The sequence below is a fragment of the Pseudophryne corroboree genome, chromosome 3 (genome assembly GCF_028390025.1).
Source record: "Pseudophryne corroboree isolate aPseCor3 chromosome 3, aPseCor3.hap2, whole genome shotgun sequence".
In the NCBI taxonomy this organism is placed as follows: domain Eukaryota; kingdom Metazoa; phylum Chordata; class Amphibia; order Anura; family Myobatrachidae; genus Pseudophryne; species Pseudophryne corroboree.
Window position 1 is genome coordinate 184,894,539 of NC_086446.1, and position 24,312 is coordinate 184,918,850.

The 24,312-nt window shown below is 41.9% G+C and overlaps 1 protein-coding gene across 14 annotated transcripts in view; it reads right to left on the reverse strand.

Moving 5' to 3' along the window:
• KCNMA1 (potassium calcium-activated channel subfamily M alpha 1) overlaps window positions 1-24,312 on the reverse strand; it is a 1,046,495-nt gene that overhangs the window by 25,911 nt on the left and 996,272 nt on the right. For all 14 annotated transcript variants that reach the window (XM_063958697.1, XM_063958688.1, XM_063958687.1 and 11 more), the window contains 2 exons: window positions 14,756-14,886; window positions 4,887-5,081 (listed from right to left, as the gene is read on the reverse strand). In XM_063958697.1, coding sequence (XP_063814767.1) covers window positions 4,887-5,081; window positions 14,756-14,886 — 326 coding nt within the window. The remainder of the gene's footprint in view (window positions 1-4,886; window positions 5,082-14,755; window positions 14,887-24,312) is intronic.

A 24,312-nucleotide genomic window follows, 5' to 3' on the forward strand; every position in this document is an offset into this window, starting at 1 on the left:
CATTTATTTATCTGGCACTGTGGGGGCATTTATTTATCTGGCATTGTAGGGGCATTTATGTATCTGGAACTGTGTGGACATATCTGGAACTGTGTGGCAATTTATGTATCTGGCATTGTTGGGGGGCATGTCATGTGTTGCTGGCACTGCTGGGGGGCATGTCAGTGTTGCTGGCACTGCTGGGGGCATGTCACGTGTTGCTGGTACTGCTGGGGGGGCATGTCACGTGTAGCTGGCACGGCTGGGGGGCATATCATGTAGTGTTCCCGCTAGGCGTCTGTGGCTAGGAAATGTGTCTCAGTGCTCTACCTGGCGCAATGTGTCTCATTGCTCTGCCTGACGCAATGTGTCTCAGTGCTCTGCCTGGTGCACTGTGGCGCAATGTGTCTCAGTGCTCTGCCTGCCGCAATGTGTCTCAGTGCTCTGCCTGGCGCAAAGTGTATTAGCTTCACTACTGAGTGGTGTAATGCGAATTGCCACTATTATGTGGCCACGCACCTTCCCCACGAAGCAACGCCCCTACATTTTTGCAGCGCGCCTTCGCCGCGCACTGTCCACGCTTTCGCATGTAGGTAGGTGAGCACCAAGCATTACAGTATGTACATAATTTTGCCCTCCTAACTTAAAAATGTGCCCTCCCTGTGATAAGCACCCTGCCCTAAAAAGTGAACACTATCAGGTGTAGCTGGCACTGCTGGCGGGCATATTGTGTGTAGCTGGCACAGCTGCGGGGCATGTCATGTAACTGGCACTGCTGGGGGGCATATCATGTCTACCTGGCACTGCACATTATGTGTATCTGACACTATACTGGAGACATTTTGTGTAAGGAACACTACTGTGGCTGTTATGTGTAAGGCTGCTAATTGTATGTGTAGAGGGGGTGTGAAAATATATTTATTTATAGTCTGATAATATGAAGTTACGAGGCCACGCCCACCTTTCCAGGAGGCCATGCCCACTTTCCTGGAGCGCGCGCATAGGGGTTAGGGGGGGGGGGCGCTTTTACATTTTCTCACTCAGGGTGCTAGTAGGCCTGGAGGCGGCCCTGGTGTCTGGTCAGTGTGGGAATGGCCATTTTTCCTTTATGTCAGAGTGGAGTGCTGATGGAACAGGAATGCCACATGATAAGGCAAATTGTGTTCCTGGAGGGTGTAGTTGGGAAGCTTGTTTTAGATTCCCTTGTACAAGTAGCACATTTGTGACTTATAAACAATAAAACCCAAATAAATCTGATTTCGAAGACTGCTCTTAATGCTTGGATTACAAGAAATCAAAGAGAATGAGAATAATATTCCAAGGTCTGCCATGAAATCTCGATGTCTACTCTGGCCTTGACGATACCATGGAAACTATTAGCAATGGGAAATGTATCAATTTCTTCACTGCACTCTAAAGGTGGGTACACACTAATAGATATATCTGCAGATCAATTGATTTGCAGATTTATCTATTGACGGATCGGGCAGTGTGTTGAGCATACACACTGCCCGATCCGTCGGGGACTGACGTCATGAACTGGGCGGGCGTGTACACACGCCGCCCAGTTCAGCTGTCAATCACCGCCGGCCGCCGCAGCATGTGTACGGGCGGTCGGCCGACCGGCCCGTACACATACAGCGACGCGCCAATATATCAGTAGATATATTGGCCGTCGGCTGTGCTGCGCGGCCGACGCGATATGTCTGTGAACGACGGAGTTCACAGACGTATCAGCCGTACACACTGGCCGACGGTCCCGCGATATATCGGCCTTTCAATAGAACGGCCGATATATCGACCAGTGTGTACGGGCCTTAAGTCCTTGGAGCAGCAGGTGTTTACATAGACTGTAGTGAACAGAACAGTCAGTAGATGTCAGTACACTTTGGTGATGACAGACCACTTCACCGAGTTTACAGTAGTCTGACACATTCAGTAACAGACAGTATAATCTGCTGCCAATACAATCACACAGCAGCTTCCAAGCATGACTAATAAGGAACATGGGCATAACAGTCCTGGACTACCTCAAACCACCCTCAAGGGAATACGTTGTGTGATCAATTTAACAGAACAATATTGTATATATTCAGGATGTTTGAAGCTTATCAATGGATCATATGGCCAGAATTTGTGTACGTACTTTAATTGCTTAATTGACTAGGGAAGGAGGTACAGGACTTGTGAAGAAAACTGTTCCCTGACCGGCTGGATGAACATTGAAGGTAACTGAAAGTAGCTTGAGATGTGGCTAATAAATAATTCAATTGTAAGTACATCAATCAAGACCATTCACCGTGGGGCAGAAAACTGGTGCTGTCAGCAGACAATTGTAAAAGTTTCTCCTGGTGATTTGACAATCATAACAACCACTCCTGGATTAGGGATCATGCCACCCTGGCACATGGACATGGCCTTTTTAAGTAGGTTTAAATAGAGAAGACTGTCCAATAGGAGAGGTAACTGGTGATGTTTCAGTCTTGGAAGGTGGTTTGTTTGCAACATAATACAAATGGTTAAAAGAAAACCTGAATGTAGTCACTGTGAATCCATTAGGATTGTCCACCCTGATCCAATCATGATGAGCCAACTGTAGCTTTCGGCATCATCTGCGCAACTCTTTTCAGTTATGGCGGACATTTTCTGTAGAAGTAAGTATAATTTTATGGGTGCAGGCTATGCGGTGTGTGGGCCCCCCCCCCCAGGACCCACCTTGCTCGCTATGCACCCAGTGGTGGATTGTAAATAAAATAGTGGGGGAAAAACAGCAGTTCTGTCAAAAGATCACACCAGGTAAGTGGTTCTGTAATTGTATGTCCCATACTGCACCCTCAAGCTCCAACCTTGCAGCTGTAATTTCTGGCCTGGATCCATGATATATCACATTAGGTTGTTAGGCTTAGTTTAGAGAGGGAGGTGTGTTCTTTTCTCAGGTGCCATCACTGAAATAATGTTTAGACAATGGCTACTGATCAGTTAGGTGCTTGTAACCTACTGCTTCTGACTGTTAGCTGCTCAGCATGGTTCACACTCTTAATCCAGACTATTGTATCCATATATTCCATCACTGGTCATGAGTATATTCATGGATTAAGTATTCGGGGGCTTCGTACAGATGTCTGAAGGAGAATGAACTACTTTAAGTAAATTCCGGATGATTGTGACAAATATAGCTCATATTCTAAGGCTCTATGATTGCCCCAGTTGTTTGTACAGAAAGGTGCCTGGACTGGGTTGACTAGTACCTGAACGCACTTTCATTTGCACACAGTAAAATTAAAGGCCATGTGCTTTCATTCGGAATAACTCAAAAAGTTTCAAAGTTACTTGCACAGGATTGATTCTGTAAGAACCTAAGCATCAGTGCCCATGATGCTGCATCAAGGGGGCGAGGCACTAGCACCAGGAAGTACAGCATTGCCTGAAGCATCCTTTGGAATGCTCTAGTTAGCTGTACAGACTGCAGGGTGCCTGCCCGAAACATCCAAAGGACACTCTGGGTGATAGTGCCAGATGCAGTGGTCATGGGGCAGCGACAGTGCCGGCCCAATGGCCCTGCATGATGGCAACCACTTGTACAACCCTAGTTACAGCCCTACTAAGCATCAGTAGAGCTAGAAAAGTTTTCTTGCAAATGTAAAATAGTAAAACTGGACCCGCCCATATACTTGATTCAGAAGGTAAGATTCTAAATATAATAACATAAACACTGACTACTCACAGCCATTACTTGTAAAAGAATATCCTAACTGCAAATTTACTGTAAAAGCTTGACCAACATTATGCGAATAGGGGCTATTGTCCAAAAATTGAGATACTGAACAGATCAGACAAAAAGTACTCCTGAATTGGATGACTGTAACCAATTTGCTGCCTGTTCCGTACATTCCTTTATGCTAAAATCCACTCTGTGAAATATAAAGATGGATATTGCAGAGAATCAGCCGAGAAGGTTAGTGCTGCTCTCTGAAATGGTGGTGGTGGTGAAGGCTCCTTTAGGTGACATTCATAAATACATTTGTTTTTAAGGTTAGTTAACAAAATACAGTGATTTACCGTACTATATAATAAAATTAGTTTTTTTTATGAGAGGAATTCATCTTAAAAGCTGCATAATTAATAGGTCTTTGGTCCTAATTCTGAAACGCATATCTATTTTCTGAACATTAAACCTAGAGATTTGTCCTCATACATCCAGCCTTAATACACCATGCAATGCGAGAAGCTTGGGGTGAGGGAGCCACCAGGTCCCGTGCAACTCTGCTAAAGTCGGGCATTGTGTCTTATTCGCAACACAATGTGACTAGGAAGCATGAGGAAATGACGCCCAACGCTACAAGATTCTCACGCAACCTGGCATGCCAAGAGGGCATGTTTGACGTGACTGCAGCAAAGATGTACGAAGACACATCTGTATCACACAAATAACATCTATAATACATTAAAACTGATCTTTTGTATCGATTTTATATCTTAGTATATTTTCGGCAGAAAATTTTGTGTATTTAGTTCCCAATGGTTCACCTTTTGTGAGCGGGCCAATAGTGAGACAGCCTTCGAAGTGTCCTAAACATACTGTAATCCATGTAATAGCTGTAAGTACATAAATGTTCTATAACTGGCTACATTTATAATTCTGCATTTGATCTATCCAAGCCATGCTGTCCATTGCAACATACTGCCTGTGTGTATCAGCACCCAGATGGTGATGTATTAAGCAGATACAGTATGCTCTACTTAGGGGGTGAATTTTGTGTTAAAATTGTTTACGTATTTGAACACATACTTTATGCATGCTACAGCTACAAACAGAAGACCTAATTTTGAACACATTCTTTTGGCAAACAATGCACGGAGGAAATGTGCTGCATACACAGTGAATGTCTTTTTAGAATTTTCCTTACCCCAAGGTCAGCAAATGGGCCATCATACAGAGCCAGCTGGGCTACTCTGCAACGATCCCTGTTGGCTAACGTTTGTGGGGTGCTGTACCCTCCACGTAATGCATTCTCTTCTGCTATAAGGGACTCTAACTCCGGCGTTGCACCTCCTGTCACCAGCGTTCTGATCAGGGTTAAAATGTTATCATTGAAGTATGTCTGAAAAATGAAGCAAATAAATAATATTATTTCAGGTACAGTTACAGCCAACCATCAATATTGTTGTTTCCTTTGTTTGCAGGTCTATACATCAAGGGCCTTCCGCGCAGTGGCCATCTTTTCGGCTGACCTCCATCACAGATTTATGGCAGTGACGTAAATAATAAAATTGTATAAAATGAAAAGAATAGTCTGCTGTATTCATGTTCCATCATTTTATTTTATTTCATCTCGTCGTAACCTATCCCACCCAGGGTAATCCTACATAGTGCGCCCAAACAGCTGCCTCACCTGGAACCTTTCATGGGTGAAATAGTTGACATGTGGAATTTATTATCCAAAATGACTGCTCCAAGCCTGCATTATGGCTGCTCTCTAGGTTTTACCTCTTTTAATTGTTTTGCGTTTTTATTCGATTTTCTAAATCCTTTGTGTCATGTGCTATGTTTTTTTATGCCTGTAAATCACCTTGAGTCCCATGGGAGAAAGAGTGCTATATAAATAAAATTATTATCATAATAATTGGGTACACCAGGACAGCTCTGAATTATAAATGGATGCCGGGTATATATTTTAGAATTTATAGTGCTGAATCAGGTCAGAAGGCTCTACTATATACATAGAAAGTGCCACATAGAACCCAATGATTCCAGATTAGATGATGGACAGAGTATCCTGTATTCTATCTACCTTTCAATGGTAACCACTGTACTGGGGCAGGCAGAAGTACTGTACATGAAGATGCTTTGGTTAAAGTCTCAGTGATAGTTGCTTATTGATCAGCTTCAAAATTCTGTCTGAATTCTAATTCCCAAAGGGGTTGATGTGGTAACAAAATTCATATAATGCGTGAGTGGCTCCTTGTGGTTTGAAACCTAGCATCCGATATATGGAATCTCAGCCAATTACACTGCCTGTCTTAATTATTTAAAAAATAGCTTTCTCCTATTTGCTGTTACATACTGTACATCTCTGTGGTAGACTAGGTAGAGAGGGTAGTCCATAAGTGTGGTCATTTGTGAGGGGGAATTTTAAATTTAATAGATTCTCAAAAGTGTAATATGTGGGAGTAGGGCGATGTGCCACACGGCTAATAAATTATCTCCTATAGAGACAGATAGCGGATGCTTTCAGAGCTACAACACAAGTCAGTCAGTCACGCATTTATTATTAAGCAAAACTCCAGTGCTCAGTGTTTCAGGAAACCAGTAGCTACTCTCTCTCTCAGGTTTGGCTCACCTGACAGATTTCCCTGTGTCACTTGGTTGATAATAAGTGGGTGAATTTCCATACACTAGAACTGTGAAGCAATTTACAAACCAAATTATGTATATTTATAATACAGTTGTAATGGTTGTGTCTACATAGAATGTTTTTTTTAAGAAATGTACTCTTTGGGACTGTTTATGAAGTACAGTATGGAGACAATTTTTTTTTTCAGCGGAATTATTGTTTGTCTGTATGTTCATTCCAGCATCACGCAAAAACTACTGGATGAATTTGGATCGCATTTTCACTATTGTATAGTTTAGTCACCTAGAAAGAAACTAATGTATGTATGATCTCAATGTGGCATCAGGGAGAGGAGCAATAAAGGAAAAAACAGACGACTAACACTCGGTACATGCAGGCTTCTCAAGCCAAATATGACTATATGTATTTAAATATAATGTGGGACAAAAATACTTCCAGGGACTGTGTGAACTATACAGACAAAACATTTGTTGTTGTTTATTTGCACAGGCTCCTCAAGTCCAAAATGACACCCCAAATGCACACAGTTATATACTGTATGTATGCATAAATACATATATATATATATATATATATATATATCTATCTCAAGATCTATTTCACAGGAATATCCAAGGCACCTTATCTTGACTCAAGAAGTTGCAGTATACATGTCAATCCAGTAAATGGCGCACCAAGACAAATACTACATATCATAGAGTAGCTGGTTATGTTACATGCAACCTATCAGGGTTACTGTAGGTTAAGTAGCAATGGATTTGGGATCTACAAGATAATATTTGTTTGACTAATGTGAACTTAAACTAGACTGAGACTAATTGCCCTTTGAATTGAATTTTGTGGTTTACATTGAAAAAAAAACAGAAAACTGTGGATTATTGCTTAGCGGTCTACTGTTGCACGGACAAACGCTTAGGGCTGCAGGCATAGATCTCAGGACCAGCTGCTTCTTCCATGGGCAGCTTTACGTGGCTTGCTCATAAGTTACTAGCCCCAAGCATCTTTTTGTACTAGTCCCTGAAGAAAAAACTGCAAATATTGTTTACAAAGATATTTTGTGGTCAGTGTCTACTATCTATATATTTAAATGCGAAAGCACTGACTGACTGACTGACTGACTGACTGACTGACTAACTCATCACTAATTCTCTTACTTCCCGATATGTTAGGAAGCTAAAATTTAACACAGGTATTCTTCAGGTGGGAAATAGGAAAATTACGTAATTACAATTTTAATAAACCTCCACTAATAGGATGAGTAGGGGGTTGACATAATGACATCATTACCAATGCGTGGCTTGCGTTGCATATCCTCCCTGTTTAACTCACTCCTCTCTCCCATTCTCTGTCTCTCTCCTGCCCTGAACAAGCTACTTCCCTATACAATGCACCCCTTATCTCTGCTCTTGACTCTGTCGCCCCACCGACCACTATTCACTCTCGCAGATCGACACCTCAACCCTGGCACACCAAATGCACCAGTTATCTGCAAAAATGCTCACTTACCGCTAAGCGACAGTGGAGGAAATCACGCTCTAAGGTCGACTTCCTCCACTACAAATTTATGCTCTCATCCTACTTTGCTGCCCTTTTCCTCTATAAACAATCATACTTCAAAACCTCATCTCCTCCCAATCCTCAAACCCCTGGTGCCTCTTTGCCACTGTCAATTCGCTCTTCTGTCCACCACCGCCTCAACTCCCCTCTTCAATCTCTGCTCTTGACTTTGCCACCTACTTCACATCTAAAATTGACTCCATTCGTCAGGACATAACATTCCACCAGAACCTGAGCAACCCCTCCCCCCTCTTTCCATCATACCAACTCTGACATCTTTCTTCCCTGTACAGTATCTGGAGAAGAAGTCATGGTCCTCAACCCCTCCACCTCCCAACTTGCCCTGTTCCCTCCCGCCTTCTCCACTTGCTCTCTTCTTCTGTCTGTTCCCATTTTGCCCATCCTCTTTGCTCTGCTAATGCACGCCGTCTCTCCTGTCAACTGCTTACTTCCTCCCACTACTACCTACAAGATTTTGCATGTGCTGTTCCCTTTCTCTGGAATTCTCTACCTCTCCCCACTTGACTCTTCACCTCTCTACAAAACTTCAAACGGGCTCTCAACACCCAGCCAACTCTCCTCCTAACCCTCTTGTTTATGGTGATAATTCAGAGTTGATTGTAGATGTGCTAAATATAGCACATCTACGATCATTTACTCTGACATGCGGGGGGACACCCAGCACAGGACTAGTCCGCCCCGCATGTCAGGCCTTGCTTCCCCACACAGGTACAAAAGCAACGTGGCGAGTAGCTCCCTACCTGCGCAGCTCCTGAGCTCTGGCAGGGAGCTACCCACCGCGTTCGGGGTCACATCGGCTGCGTGATGTCACGCAGCCGCCGCTGCCCGCCCCCCCCCCAACAGTCAGGACATGCCTCCGTTGTCCGGACCACGCCCACCAACGATGTTCTAAAGCTGTTGGCACACCCCCTCCCGCCCCGCGTCCGCCTCTGCCTGTCAATCAGGCAGAAGCGATCACAGCCATTGAGATGCTGATTGGTATCCCTGCCGCGATCCAGTCTGAATTACCCCTTATGCTCACTGTCTTCCCCTTTTGTATCACCCCGGTCTGTCAGCCCTTCACCTTTTAGATTGTAAGCTCACAAGAGCAGGGCCTTCTTTCCTCATGTGCCTTTCCTTTTTTTATTTACACTATCTTATACTCCATACTCCCTTTGATGGTACCTAACCCCGGGTTTCTATACCTGTCCTATATTGTCTTGAGCTGTAAGTGCTATTTTCATGTTTGCTCATTTGATTATGTACTGTGTAGTGGGTGCTGCGGATCCCTTGTGGCGCCATATAATAAAAGATAATAATAATAATCAACTATAACGGCCAGTTGGACCAAAATTTGGATTGCATATCCAGTGTGTAAAATTTAAAAAAATACAATAATGGTCCTGTTACTTTTTACCGTATCTGCTACGGTGCTTCTCAGGTAACGCCAAGAACCATGGACTAATTTACTTGCATTAACATGTCTCAAATTTACATATCTCTACATTTACCCAATTTTTAACACTCATTTATGTTTACAACCGTGAAAATCAGAACTCCCGTGCGAAGAACGGGTAGAACAGCTAGTATAAAATATACATCACAATACATGCTACTACTGTCTTTGTAAAATTAGTTCCACTGATCAATAACAGATATACACACGAGTGAAGCTGCGGGCAAATGCTAGTTAAAAATATCAAGAGGTAAAAGGATCCTGTTGGATTATGCAGCTTTGTAGTGCATTCAGGTTTACCTGCTTACTATGGATGGCCATTTGAGTTTACAATGACTGCTGTATAACTGTAGATTTTTTTATTCAAAACAAATATGCTGCCTACTGCGATTTGTGTCACAAATAACTGATACAAATAAGTTGTTTTGAGCATTTCAGTGTATGGTGAAATATAAGTGTGTGTGTTGTATTTAAGTTTATATAGCTCAAACCTGAGGGAAATAGTGTTGAAAATGTAAGCAGCTGTTCTAATGCAACAGTTAATAAAAGCAATAAGACATGTATATGTTGCGAGAGCCTGGATGCTTTTTCAGACATGACACACACTGGTCTGGGAGCCTTGCTTTTGTGTTGTAAATGTCACAGCTGATTATCCCCCCCTGGACTCAGGTCTTGGGGCTGCTGATTTCTCCTGCATCTGTTCTGTCAGCAACATGTATCAATTAAACATTCAGCTAAATGGTAGGCAGGCAGGTCTCTTAAAACTAAGAAAACTCTCCAGGGTATATACAGTAGAAAGCTTACAAATTACTGTCTAGAGTGACTGCACAGCCGAAGCCACAATGGCAGTGTGTAAATATTCATGTTGTGTCATGATGATGACTACTTCAATAGAATTGTGTCATCTGCTCAGTGAAAACTGGACAAGTTGTCGTCTACTATAAGGGCACAAAAGTATACTGGCCCTCATTCCGAGTTGATCGGTAGCTGCTTTCGTTCGCAGCGCAGCGATCAGGCAAAGAAAAAGGGCAAATCTGCGCATGCGGTGCACTACGCACGCGCGTCGTACTTTCACAAAAGCAGATGCAGTTTTACACAAGCTCTAGCAACGCTTTTCAGTCGCACTGCTGGCCGCAGAGTGATTGACAGGAAGTGGGTGTTTCTGTGCGACCACCACGTGATCTGAGGTCCGATGCTGCTGCTGGAGCTGGCGGGGGGGGCCCAGGGCCAGCATCACGGTGGTGTGCGAGCGCCAGCCGAACGGAGACCTACTGCTGACGCCGGGGCTGACGGGGGTGATTGCAGCTTGTGGTCTGGCAAATGGACTCAAGCTGCTGATTCTTCTGCACCTAGTGGAGGTATGGGCCGATCAAAGAGGGCGAATATCTGGAGAAGGACCATGCCTGAAGGGGACACAGGGGATGATGAGCGGGTACATCAAGGCTGTAGATTTTGGAGGCCAATTAGTGTCATTAGGTCTATATGGAAGCGTAGACCTCGTAGGGAGAGGAAGCAGAAGCGGGGGAAAAGAGCTGGCATTAGACTGAGACTGCTCCTATGCCCCTACAGACCTGCTCTCCCTAGTGTTTTCCTTGCAAACGTGAGGTCTCTCCCTAACAAGTTAGACGAGATTCGGGCGATAATGGCCAGTCAGTTTTTTATTAATTCTTGTTCTCTTATGATATTTACAGAGACTTGGCTGAATGATTTTATGTTGGACACTGCTGTACAGCTTGCGGACAGAACATTATTTAGATCAGATAGGACCCTGGATTCTGGTAAATCCATAGGGGGGGGGGGTTGTTTGTGTGTACGTGAACGATAGTTGGTGTTCCGACGCATTTCTTATTGATACCTTTTGTTCAGCTAACATAGAATATGCTATTGTTAAATGTCGTCCTTTTTATCTGCCAAGAGAATTCTCAGTAGTAATTGTGGTTGCTGTCTATATTCCCCCAGATGCTCATGTGGTATCCGCTCTGGGATGTTTGTATACTGCCATAACTAAATTAGAATCTAAATATGTAGATGGTGTATTTTTAGTGGCAGGGGACTTTAATCAGGCCAGATTGAAGACTATCCTCCCTAAATATTACCAGTATGTAAAAACTCCTACTAGAGGGGAAAATTTATTAGATCATGTCTATTGTAACATCAAGGAGGCTTATTCATGCTGTAGGCATGCTAATATTGGTAACTCGGATCATATCTCCTTGTATTTGGTGCCAATATATAGACCCCTAGTCCGACGTTTTAAACCTGAGAGTAAAATTGTTACAATATGGCCACAGGGAGCCATGACTAGACTCCAAGATATTTTAGAATTTACGGATTGGGGCTTGTTTGTTATAGAATCCCAGGAGGAGGAGAATGATAATTTGGTGAATGTAGACCATCTTACTTCTATGGTATTAGGTTACATTATATAATATCCCAATGCGGTGATGGAGGCCCCCTGCGATACCTGTGAGGTGGTCTGCGGGGTGTCTCCGTCACCTCCCAGGGGTCTGCACACTTCTCCCACGCCGGGAAGTAGCAGCAGGCTGCCCCCGGCGCCTCCTCCTCCCCCCTGCAGCCGGAAGGACCTCCGGCGGCGTTGCTAGGGGGAGGAGGAGATTACCTTCCGGTACCAGGGCTGCCTGGAGGAAGGTATGCCGGGGGGGGGAGGAGGGTCGGCATCTGCGGCGGGTTGTGGCGGTCGGCGATAAGAAGCCCATAGGCTTCTAGAGGGTATCGCCATCCAGAGATGGCGATACCCTGGACGGCGAAATACCGGCGGTAGGGTCTTAGTACATTTGAAAATGCGGTGAAACCCACGTTTTCGGGGGTTTTACTGCATTTTTCCTTTAGTACATCCCGCCCCAACAGAGAATATGAATAGATCCTAAGCATAAACATAGCAGAAACAACTCCCATACAAAAACACCACATGTTTTTAGTTGGGGACAAGAACGTAATAATTTTATATTTTAAACAAACCAGAAATCACTGAATACATTTTTTGAAAATAATACACATCTGGTAAGGCTATTTCCACCATTGCAGTGCCATCATTACGCAGGTCTACGGTTCTGTCAATTTCTATCTGTTAGCTAATGTTTCACCCTTTCTAATGCAATTTATAGAGCTACACAGGGCCAGATTAACAATGGGGCGGATGGAGCTCCAGCTCTCCACATAAAAATAGGCCCATCATCATGGCAATATGATGATGACCAGCCATCAGCTGGCCACATAGTTGGCCATAAAGAAAAACTATTTACATTATATTTTTATTTCTCTAAAAAATGATGCAATTTTTATATTCTTACAGAAGTAGGGAGACATTGGGGCTGATATTGTAGGGGGTATTCATGCCCATTTGCCTCTGACCACACCCACACAGCACTTGTCACACCTCCCCGATTCTCACAATAGGCCCTTGAATATTTTCAGCCCCAGGCCCATGTGGCCTTTAATCCGGCCCTGGAGATACAGAATCTATTGTTTTGTCCCAGCAATCATACTTGTGGCATAAAAATGATGGGGGGGGGTGTAATTTGAACTGTGATCACTGTCGTTCTTTGGCTACACAACGATTTTCTGCTAAACAATAATAACTTGGCAGTCACTGTTGTATTACGTGTGTCTCATGATCAGGTGCTTTTTATTAGCTACATGAATGGGGGAATTGTATCAAACCACTTGGCAAGTGGAGAAGTTACTGATCAATTCACTTCTACAGATAATTTTATAGAATGTAATTGATAAATGCCAGCTAGAAGCTACATTTTCCCCTATATATTTTAATACTATTGCATGGGTAAAACACAAAGAGATCTTGCCAGTCTTTAGTCACTCATGTACCTTGCTTTAAATGATCATTGTACCACATCTTGGTGTATTGAAGAATCAAATCCTCAATCCACAACAGTATTTATTTGTAATGAAACATTAAATGACATAAAATAGACCTTCATAATAGCTATAGACCAAAACCATATAAAGTCATTACTGCTATTTGCTAGCTTGTATAATTACTATATTTTGGGATAACATGCCTGAATATACAGGTTGAGTATCCCTTATCCAAAATGCTTGGGACCAGAGGTATTTTGGATATGGGATTTTTCCGTATTTTGGAATAATTGCATACCATAATGAGATATCAAGGTGATGGGACCTAAGTCTAAGCACAGAATGCATTTATGTTACATATACACCTTATACACACAGCCTGAAGGTCATTTTAGCCAATTTTAGGTAATATTTTTTATAACTTTGTGCATTAAACAAAGTGTGTGTACAGTCACACAATTCATTTATGTTTCATATACACCTTATACACACAGCCTGAAGGTCATTTAATACAATATTTTTATTAACTTTGTGTATTAAACAAAATTTATGTACATTGAGCCATCAGAAAACAAAGGTTTCACTATCTCACTCTCACTCAAAAAAGTCCGTATTTCGGAATATTCCGTATTTCGGAATATTTGGATATGGGATACTCAACCTGTATCATAAAATAAGTAATCTGCATGAACCAAAGGGAGTTTCTACCTTCTGTAGAATGGACAGGCTAGAATCTAAAGTAGTGTTAGAAAGTCAATCATATTCATTATAGCATAATAGGAATAAATGATGCAGGACTACTGAACTAAATTTATGAAGCCAACTCCCACTGCATTAATATTATTACATTGTATGCACATGGTTTGCATCTTTACTTAATAAACTTTATTGGAGAAGAACTGTGTTCCAAAGCACAGATTTGTTTGGTGACAATCCGTGCCAAACCCATACCCAAACTTCCCAGTTACACTTATGGTATTACAGGTTGAGTATCCCTTATCCAAAATGCTTGGGACCAGAGGTATTTTGGATATGGGATTTTTCCGTATTTTGGAATAATTGCATACTATAATGAGATATCATGGTGATTGGGACCTAAATCTAAGCACAGAATGCATTTATGTTTCATATACACCATATACACACAGCCTGAAGGTAATTTTAGCCAATATTTTTTATAACTTTGTGTATTAAACAAAGTGTGTGTACATTGAGCCAACAAAAAACAAAGATTTCACTATCTCAGTCTCACTCAAAAAAGTCCGTATTTCGGAATATTCCGTATTTCGGAATATTTGGATATGGGATACTCAACATGTATCTACATGCTCCAGGTGTCACCACTGCACATTGCCAGATGATTTACAGCACAGGGAAAGGCTAAATCATTGAACAGGTCCCGGTGTATCATACATAAACGTATTTGCTTACTTAACTCTTCTACTGTAAGTTATTTCAGGGATTCAAGGGGATGTGCTTTTCAAACCTCCTTATTGACTCTACTGGTGGAAGACTGAAGTAAAGGTAGTCAACAGGTGCTGTAGCGGTTACATTTAATAACCTCACTTACCGCACTCATGAGCGAGTCCAGCACGCTTACGGCAAAGGCAGTGCCACAGGCAAATGGCTGGGTCAAGTAAAGCTCAGTGTCTGGGTCATCATCATCGTCCTGGTCCAGGAACTGAACATTCGAATCGTTCACTGTAAGCCACAAACAATGAAGTTATCAGCTGCATAAAAAAAACAACGTTCAGTACTGCTACTTACCCATAATGTGCTCCACTTAAGAACTCACATGCGAGATTACCTACAACTCACATGTCTAATGATGAATGTACATACTCAATCTTATTGTAGTGAGGCGATCATAAATGAATGGCACAAAGAAAACACAGCTCACTCATTTTACCTTAAACAACAACTGTAGTCAGCATAGACCTAAACGCTGTGGTCATATTACTGGTTCTACTAGAGGTTGCATTAGTTCTGTACAAACTTTATAGCTATAACTATATATATATATATATATATATATATATATATATATATATATATAAATATATATATATCCGAACAAATAGACACGGGGGCGCTCAGATGTCACAGTGCACTACCAGTAATAAATACAAAATCGAGTGTATACGATATGTGACACTTCCTCTAGAATGAGAGTGGCTGCAACCTTAAGCAATAAATATGTGCTTGGAAAACACATAAAAAGAGATATTTTGGAAGTGAAGAAAAGGGCGCCTACTAGTGTCTAATAAGATTATATAAAATATAGAGTATAGAGCTGGTGTGATTGAGAACAGAACGCTACTTATCTGGTATACACAGACTTTTGCTTCAGTCATAGGACCAGTATAGGTACATGAAAAAAGAAGAACAAAATAACATAGCGCGTACTGTTTTTACGCAATTTTCAATCTACAAATCAAATGAACCAATTATGTGTCTAAAAAACTTTCTGGGTAAAGGCAAATCCCACAATTTAAAATCCACAGCCAGGGATTTTTTTTAAAGTTTTTCACAATATTTAATAAAACACATAAAACATAAACGGTAGAAGTAATGCGAGCGTACAAGATAAAATGAATGACAAGCTTATCTGTCCATATCAGGAATGGGATAAATCAGATTTTCCATAGACATCCAAGATAAATAGTAAAAATTCAAACGTACAAAAAATAAATATTAAAACAGCTTATCTGCCCATAAGGGAAGTTCAGGTGCATCAGTCCCAACGCGTTTCGTCCTTAATTAGACTTCATCATGGCTGTGGATTTTAAATTGTGGGATTTGCCTTTACCCAGAAAGTTTTTTAGACACATAATTGGTTCATTTGATTTGTAGATTGAAAATTGCGTAAAAACAGTACGCGCTATGTTATTTTGTTCTTCTTTTTTCATGTACCTATACTGGTCCTATGACTGAAGCAAAAGTCTGTGTATACCAGATAAGTAGCGTTCTGTTCTCAATCACACCAGCTCTATACTCTATATTTTATATAATCTTATTAGACACTAGTAGGCGCCCTTTTCTTCACTTCCAAAATATATATATATATATATATATATGAGCAATTGGTATAAGGGTTCTGGCGACCACCGGTGTGTTAAAAATATATGTATCAGTCAATGTATATAATAAAATAAGATATACAAATTTATTTGGTACAGATAAAATACAAATAGAATGACAGTAAAAAATGTCTAATACTGTACTTAAAAAATTTTTTTTTTTTAAATAGGAAGAGGGGATGGATTGTGTTATAAAAAACACATAGACAAGGTTCTAAAACCAGAAATTACATACATAAATAAATAAAAAAAAATGTTTAATAACTAGAATGAATAAAGGAGAGTCTTAACTTTTAGGTAGAGGGTCACAGAGGGAGAGCCCAACGCGTTTCGTCCTGATGACTTCTTCAAGGGGTACTGGTGTGCTGGGATAGGGTCTCTATATATACCCTCTACAATCAGTCAGTAATTGCTGATGTCACTTCCTGTTTCAGGACAGGTCAGTTGTTTGTATTTAAATCCTTTGCTAAGAATACATGGATGAATATGCATTACTCTATGGGGGACCATTCATATCTAGTAATATGCTAAGATTCCTAAAACGATGAGAATAAGGTGTTAAAGAATGTATAATCAAACCGGAGTGCGGCACTTCCGCCACACTTCCGGTATCGGAAATGTCTATGTTGCGCATGTGCAGGTTACGTTTGTCCTTCTATTGCCGGAGTGCGGCCTTTCCGCCCCACTTCCGGTTTCGTGCTCGTCTGGGATGCGCACGCGTCGTGTAAGACCTTCTTCTCCTGCTGCGTCCTCGTCCTTATCCCGGAACCGGAAGTCCGCTTGCGTCAGGTGTCAGGACGTGCAGTGTATAGATGGCTTCTAATCCAGTTTAATTCATGATTAGAAGCCATCTATACACTGCACGTCCGCTTCCGGTATAAATGACATCGAGTGCGTGCCAATATGCGGCTCACGGGAGGATTTCCTGGTCAACAATGTAACAGACACCTGACGCAAGCGGACTTCCGGTTCCGGGATAAGGACGAGGACGCAGCAGGAGAAGAAGGTCTTACACGACGCGTGCGCATCCCAGACGAGCACAATACCGGAAGTGGGGCGGAAAGGCCGCACTCCGGCAATAGAAGGACAAACGTAACCTGCACATGCGCAACATAGACATTTCCGATACCGGAAGTGTGGCGGAAGTGCCTCACTCCGGTTTGATTATACATTTTTTAACACCTTATTCTCATCGTTTTAGGAATCTTAGCATATTACTAGATATGAATGGTCCCCCATAGAGTAATGCATATTCATCCATGTATTCTTAGCAAAGGATTTAAATACAAACAACTGACCTGTCCTGAAACAGGAAGTGACATCAGCAATTACTGACTGATTGTAGAGGGTATTTATAGAGACCCTATCCCAGCACACCAGTACCCCTTGAAGAAGTCATCAGGACGAAACGCGTTGGGCTCTCCCTCTGTGACCCTCTACCTAAAAGTTAAGACTCTCCTTTATTCATTCTAGTTATTGAACATTTTTATTTATTTATTTATGTATGTAATTTCTGGTTTTAGAACCTTGTCTATGTGTTTTTTATAACACAATCCATCCCCTCTTCCTATTTTTAAAAAATTTTTTTTTTAAGTATTAGACATTTTTTACTGTCATTCTATTTGTATTTTATCTGTACCAAATAAATTTGTATTTCTTATTTTATTATATACATGGACTGATACATATATTTTTAACACACCGGTGGTCGCCAGAACCCTTATACCAATTGCTGATAAACCATTACTACAGTAATTTACCACTACTGCATACTTAAGGGACGGCAGACGCCCAAAATCGTTGGGAGTGTTTTTAGTTGGGGGTATTTATAACATTTGTGGCGCTTGCACATTCTCTATCTTATTATATATATATATATATATACACACACAGTATATGTATATATATATATATATATATATACACACTGTACATACATACTTCCTCCAAAGTGTTTCTGAAGATTATCAAATCACCAGTGTACAGTGTGTACAGGTCAGTAATGTCCCAGACAACTCACACCCATAGGCTGCTGTACGCAACTTAAAGCAAATCAAATACACTATTTATGCCAAGAATGCTTGAATCAAACTCAAGGGTATTGTAAGTATGCAAACTGCCATGAATCAAATGGGTAGCAAAGCTTTGCAGACCTGTAGGAAAATGGGCCAAGTAGGTGTACATAGTGGATTTATCCTGCATTGGCTTTTTTGTATTTCTATGTTTCTTTCCATTACACATGACTTTGAACCTCCCACTGCCCTCAAGAAAAGCAGACTATCTGCTCTTCAATAACCCAAGAGCTTGATCACTCCAGAGAAGTAAGAAATGAGAAACAAACACTAGGAAAAGTCTGCAAGGCATGTGGAGTCAAGGGTTTTTTGCCTTTTGAGTCATGTCTCTCTTGTCTGAACAGCCAGTCATACTGACAAACAGGAGCTGGGGGCAACTAACTATCAGCTCGGTTATAAGAAAAGATTCTATATCAGAGGTTATCGTGATCAAAGCCACACTGATGTTGGCGTGAGAGCCATGAACAGAAAATCATTACAGAAGATGCAAACCAGTCCCACTTAAAAACTAGAGCCACACACACAAAGTATGTAACTAAAGCAGCCAGAACCAAAGCACTGAATAGTAATGCTGAGACGTGGTTTCTCTCCCACAGCCAAAAGAAAAGCACCCAAAGCACTGGACGAGAAAGAAAAACAATTAAAAGCACAAAACAATATATACAATAGTATATATGCAGATCAGGTGTGCAACCAGATCAACATCAGATGACAATGTATTTTTTTTTCTGGGAAAGGTCTCCTAATTTTAGATTCCATCAAATGAACTCCCCAAACAAAAGTCACTCTCGCACCCGTGAATTTACTCACATGGCAGCTGTGTTAGATGGGTATGGGTACAAATTGATGAAGAACACAGGACCACTTGTGGTAAAGCCCATGAATAACTATTAAAGATTAGATGGAGAGCAGCAGGTTATGTGTGGAGTCCCACATGGAAACATGGCCTGGCTGATAGAGCCTTTGATAAATTTTACCTCTAATATCTTAAAAGCCAGTCTGCTTCACTTGAGTTCATACAAATATTGTGGAGCATGTGCGGCAAAAAATAAAGTTTCGGCCGGATGTATCAAGTCATCTGAAAGAAGCCCATCCCGGGGATTTGTTCTGAGTGACGTGAGGCCTCAGATGTCTCTTCATTCAACTATCAGAACTACTGTGAACTTCTGTGCACTACTGCACATACGTGTCCATTGCCGGGGAGGCTTCTGGAAGAACCCTCTCACAGTAAGTTTTGAGAAATGTAGCCTATAGACTACTATAGGATAACAGCATCTGGAGATGGCGTTACCTATTGGAGCCAAACTGTAATGCTTTTCATTCTGGAGCTGAAAGCATGGGGCTTCAGCTGCTGTCAGAAATGGAGGGACTGCAGCAGATATTTCCAATATTTGCTGCAATCCCTACATAGTTCATTCAGGGGAACCTTAATATTTGCGGATATCCCCCAAAAACAAGTGTTTTCAAGGAATATCCCTCAAATATTATTTGCTAACTAGTCCCTGCAGTGAGAACTGTATGTGCCACAAAACAGACTGCATACAAACTTTGGTGCTTTTGAAAAACAAAATCAAATTTATCTGGGTGGGCATAGTCACTTTAACATAATGTATTCTGTGTCTGTGTTTGTTGCAAACTGTAAAGCATTACGGAGTTCAATGGCGCTATATAATCAAATGTTAATAAAGGTAAAGTTACTTTTTAAAATCATGAAAGACAAGTACTGGTGCAAGTGTATGGACTTTTACATGGCTATGGACGATAACTATTCTTCTACACCTGAGAAGCTACGCACCCCCAGTAGGTGTCTATATGGTTCAGATGGTTGGAATTCAGGTAACCTTTTCCTATAAGGCCTTGGTACCCATAGACCCTAATTGATTAATCATGATAGTTATTGATTTGGATAGTTATGATGTTATTATTGTAAACATTTTTACTAATTCCAACTTAAATAATTTTCTTCTTGGACTGTTCTGAGGCATGCCAGCACTTATGAACCCCTGACATATGGAAAACCCTATTCTTGTCTTTATCACCCTCTTTCCCTTTAATTTATGTTCAACTATTCCTTTGTCATTGTGCTTTTGACAGTAGTTTTTCTGCTCTCTTAGTCCATTACGTTCACTAAGTGATATGATATTTTTTCTTGTCTTTACATTATTGCCTATATTTGATTTGTGTACTGATTCCTTGTTTTGAAAATATATTTTTGAAATAAAGAATTTATCAAATAAAAATAAAAAAAAATCATGAAAGACAGACCACCATTACAGCTGACCATACATGAAATAGGGGAGTTCAGATGATGTTAGCCTCTAGAATACCTTATTAAAGAGGAAGCATCAGAGGGGCAAACCCCATCCAGCACATGACTCAGAGAGTAAAGTTCAATTAATTGTGTTCACTGGTTGCGCCTCTCAGTGGAGCAGCTTTGTAATATCCACAGTGACAAGAAGGTAAAGAAAGAAGAGATACTTCTTCTTACCCAACTCTGTCATTATTGGTATGTGAGTTCCACAGTTTTTTTCCTGACTGAATGAAATCAAAGGCAGCAGTTTGCCAGGCTTAGCTGAACGGTGTGTTAGAAAGGGACAGGACAGGAAAGGATCAAAGAGAAAAGACAGAGAAAGGGTAAGGCAAGAAGGCAGCTCAATGAGTGTGCAGATGAAGGGAAAACACATGCACAGAGGAATTCAATACAAATGGAAGATACAAAAAGTAGAAGTTACTCGTTCTTAAAATGATGGTACATAACCTTCCTATTCTATAAGAGAATATATTACCACTTCTTGGTTCTAACCTGGGGATAAAAGTAATAATATTTTCATACAATATGTAGTTCATTACCCTCACTTTTTGGTTCTTCCACTTCTACCAATGGGGAGAAAACGGAAGAGGATAGAGGCATCTCAGAAACACAGTAAACCAAGCTGTAATATGGTCTCCTATGCAATACGCAACATTTTCTGAGCTGCAGTCCAATGTATCAATGTGCCAATTAAATAATCCAACATTAAAAAACCTATATAGATTTTGACACAGATATAAACAGAGGCGTAACTTAAGTGTACTCGGCAACACAGCACAATTTTTTAATGCCCTGAAGCTGCTAACAACTCTGTATAATAAGATACATCATTATGACATCCAAGAGGAGATGATCGACAGAGAAATACAGGAGAGGACAGAAGGTGAGAGGTCAGGGGTGGAGATGTATCATCACTGAATAGCTGGTACTGGAGGTGGAACAAAATAAAGCACAATCTGGGGGACGAGAAGGGGACTAAGGACTGAGCATTGGGAAGAACAACCAAGAACGGAAAGAAGAGAAAGGAAAAAAATGGATGAACAAGAAAGCGCAGCTGGAGAGGTGGTGATGTGGGGGAAAGCCATGTTTCAAAGCCATGGACAAAGCCAAAGGAGTTGGAGATGAAGAGATTGTGAATGGAGGCCAGTTTGTTGCAAACTGATCTTGTATTCCAGAGGGCACAAGCAAAGAAAAGGGAGGTGATGGAAGTGAAATGGAAGATTACATGGGAAGCAGGTGGAGGTAGGTTTGGCCTATCTTACAATTAACCTCCTCCCTTGACATTCATGCATCCTGACAATTATTCACAAATGCTGTTTTCAAAATAGCTCAATGAAATTCAACAAATTAACAATATTTTATTCTTAATCTATGCAGATTTAGTTTATTATCTGAATAAAGCCATACTGAGTGGTCCATTAATGCTTCCTATTAGTCTTTAGCCCCATATGTTACATGACCTGTTGTGGCTATAGTTACGCTTCCGGTTATAAAAAGTATAAAACTGTAAAGTGTGTGTGTGTGTGTGTGTGTGTGTGTTTGTGTGTGTGTGTGTGTGTGTGTGTTACAGTGTATAAACACTTCTTGGTGGCCACTTTCTAGGTACTCCTGCGTGTTCGTACAAGCATCATTCTATGCAGACATGGTGAAAAGGTTCAGTTGGTGTTTCGAACAAACAGCACACTGGGGAAGAAATGTTTTTGGAGGGACTTTCACTGTGGAATGATTATTGGTATCATGGTGGTTTGAGTTCACCAAAAACTACTGAGAAGAAATGTTTTTGGAGTGACTTTCACCGTGGAATGATTATTGGTATCATGGTGGTTTGAGTTCACCAAAAACTACTGAGAAGAAATGTTTTTGGAGTGACTTTCACCGTGGAATGATTATTGGTATCATGGTGGTTTGAGTTCACCAAAAACTACTGAACTCCTAGAATTTTAAAAAATTATCAAGTGAGCAGCAGTTTTGTGGTTAAAAATTGCATCAAAAACCTCTTGTTAATTCATAAAGGAGAATGGCCAAACTAGTTCAGCTTGGCAGAAAGGAAACAGCAGTGGCATGCTAAATAGCATCTTTGCCACATGGATGAGCTATAATCAACACTGGGTTCCAGTGGCATATCTAGGGGAGCAGAGGCGTATCTAGAGAGAAGGGGACCCGGCTATGGGAGAGGATGGGGCACACACACTGTCACTGATGGATGCCGGAAAGGTAAGTATAGAAGAAATGGGTGCAGTGTGTGTGGTGTGGGCCCCCTCTGGACCCAGGGGCCTGTGTGCACCACACATACTGCACCCATTATAGATACGCCACTGTAAAGGATGTACCCATGCAAGTGCCCCCCTGTCATTTTCAGACAATTTTTTTTCTAGTAAAATTGCTGCCTACAACATACCCGGTCTGTGGTGACAGGAGAGGACTGCACTGGGACTCGGGATGTGCCAGACCCTTTGAACTCCTACATCCATCCCCACAGCCCTCTCTCACCCACAGTCACTGTGTCCTGTTCCTGCAGTCCTCTTCCCCCATATCCCTTGCAGCCATGCCTGCAGCCTCTTATGTAAGTTCCATTCTCAACTTCAGCAAGTGTCCTGTTCCTGCAGCCGCTGCATTCTGTCTCCATGCAAGATTAGGGTGCTGTGGGTGGGGGACGGAAGGGGCAGTGTCGCTGGTTGTGGGTGCTGCTGACGGGGGAGGGGGGGTTACAGTTGAGGGTTGTGCTGGGAGTCGCAGACAGAGAGGACACAGAAGGGGGGGGATCTAAAGGATTCTTCTGCTGCATGTAAGTGGCAGCTTGTAAAGGGTATTGGGTGCTGTACATGAAAGAGTACCATTATAGGGACCTAGAGGGTGGCATCGGGGACACCTTCTAGGACAGCAGCATGGGCACTACATGTCACCCACTGGGCACCGCATGTTGCCCACTGCCTTTCATGTCACCCACTATCTTCCTGCCTCTCTCTGCCTTTCCTTGTTACCCTCTGGTGCTACCTGCTACCCACTGCCTCTCCCTGTCACCCACTACATTTCCCTGACACTTCAAGTCACTCACTGTCTCTCCCCCTCACCCACTGCCGCTCCGTCTCCTACTATCTCTCCCCATTACCTCCCTCTTCTGTTAACACTGCCTCTCCCTGTGAACCTCTATGTCACCAGCTGCCTCTCCCTGCTGTCACCCACTTCCTCCCCCTGACACCCATTCCCTGGCGTCATCCACTACTCCTCCTGTTACACGTTTCCTAGCATCACCCAATGCCCCTTACTGTTACCCTCTGCTTCTCCCACTATCTCTCCCCATTACCCTCTGCCTCTCCTCTGCTTATTTCCCTATCACCCTCTCCTATCACTCTCTGCATCTCTAAGGCATCACCCTTTCCCTGTCATTTTGAAACAACATTCCCTTTGAGGCCATGCCCCGTTTTACCAGAAGTGCACGTGGCCAAATAACACCCTTCCTCCTTCTACTGTCATGGTGCACCCCCTGTCATTTTGTTTAAGATCTATCCCTGCTGGATTCCATTCTTTCAGCTAAGAACCAGAAACTGAAACTACACTGGGCCCACCAAAACTGGATTGTTAAAAAATGGACAATTGTTGCTTGCTCTTAAGGATTTAGATTTCTGCGGCAACATTCTAATGGCAGGGTCAGATTTTGCAAAAA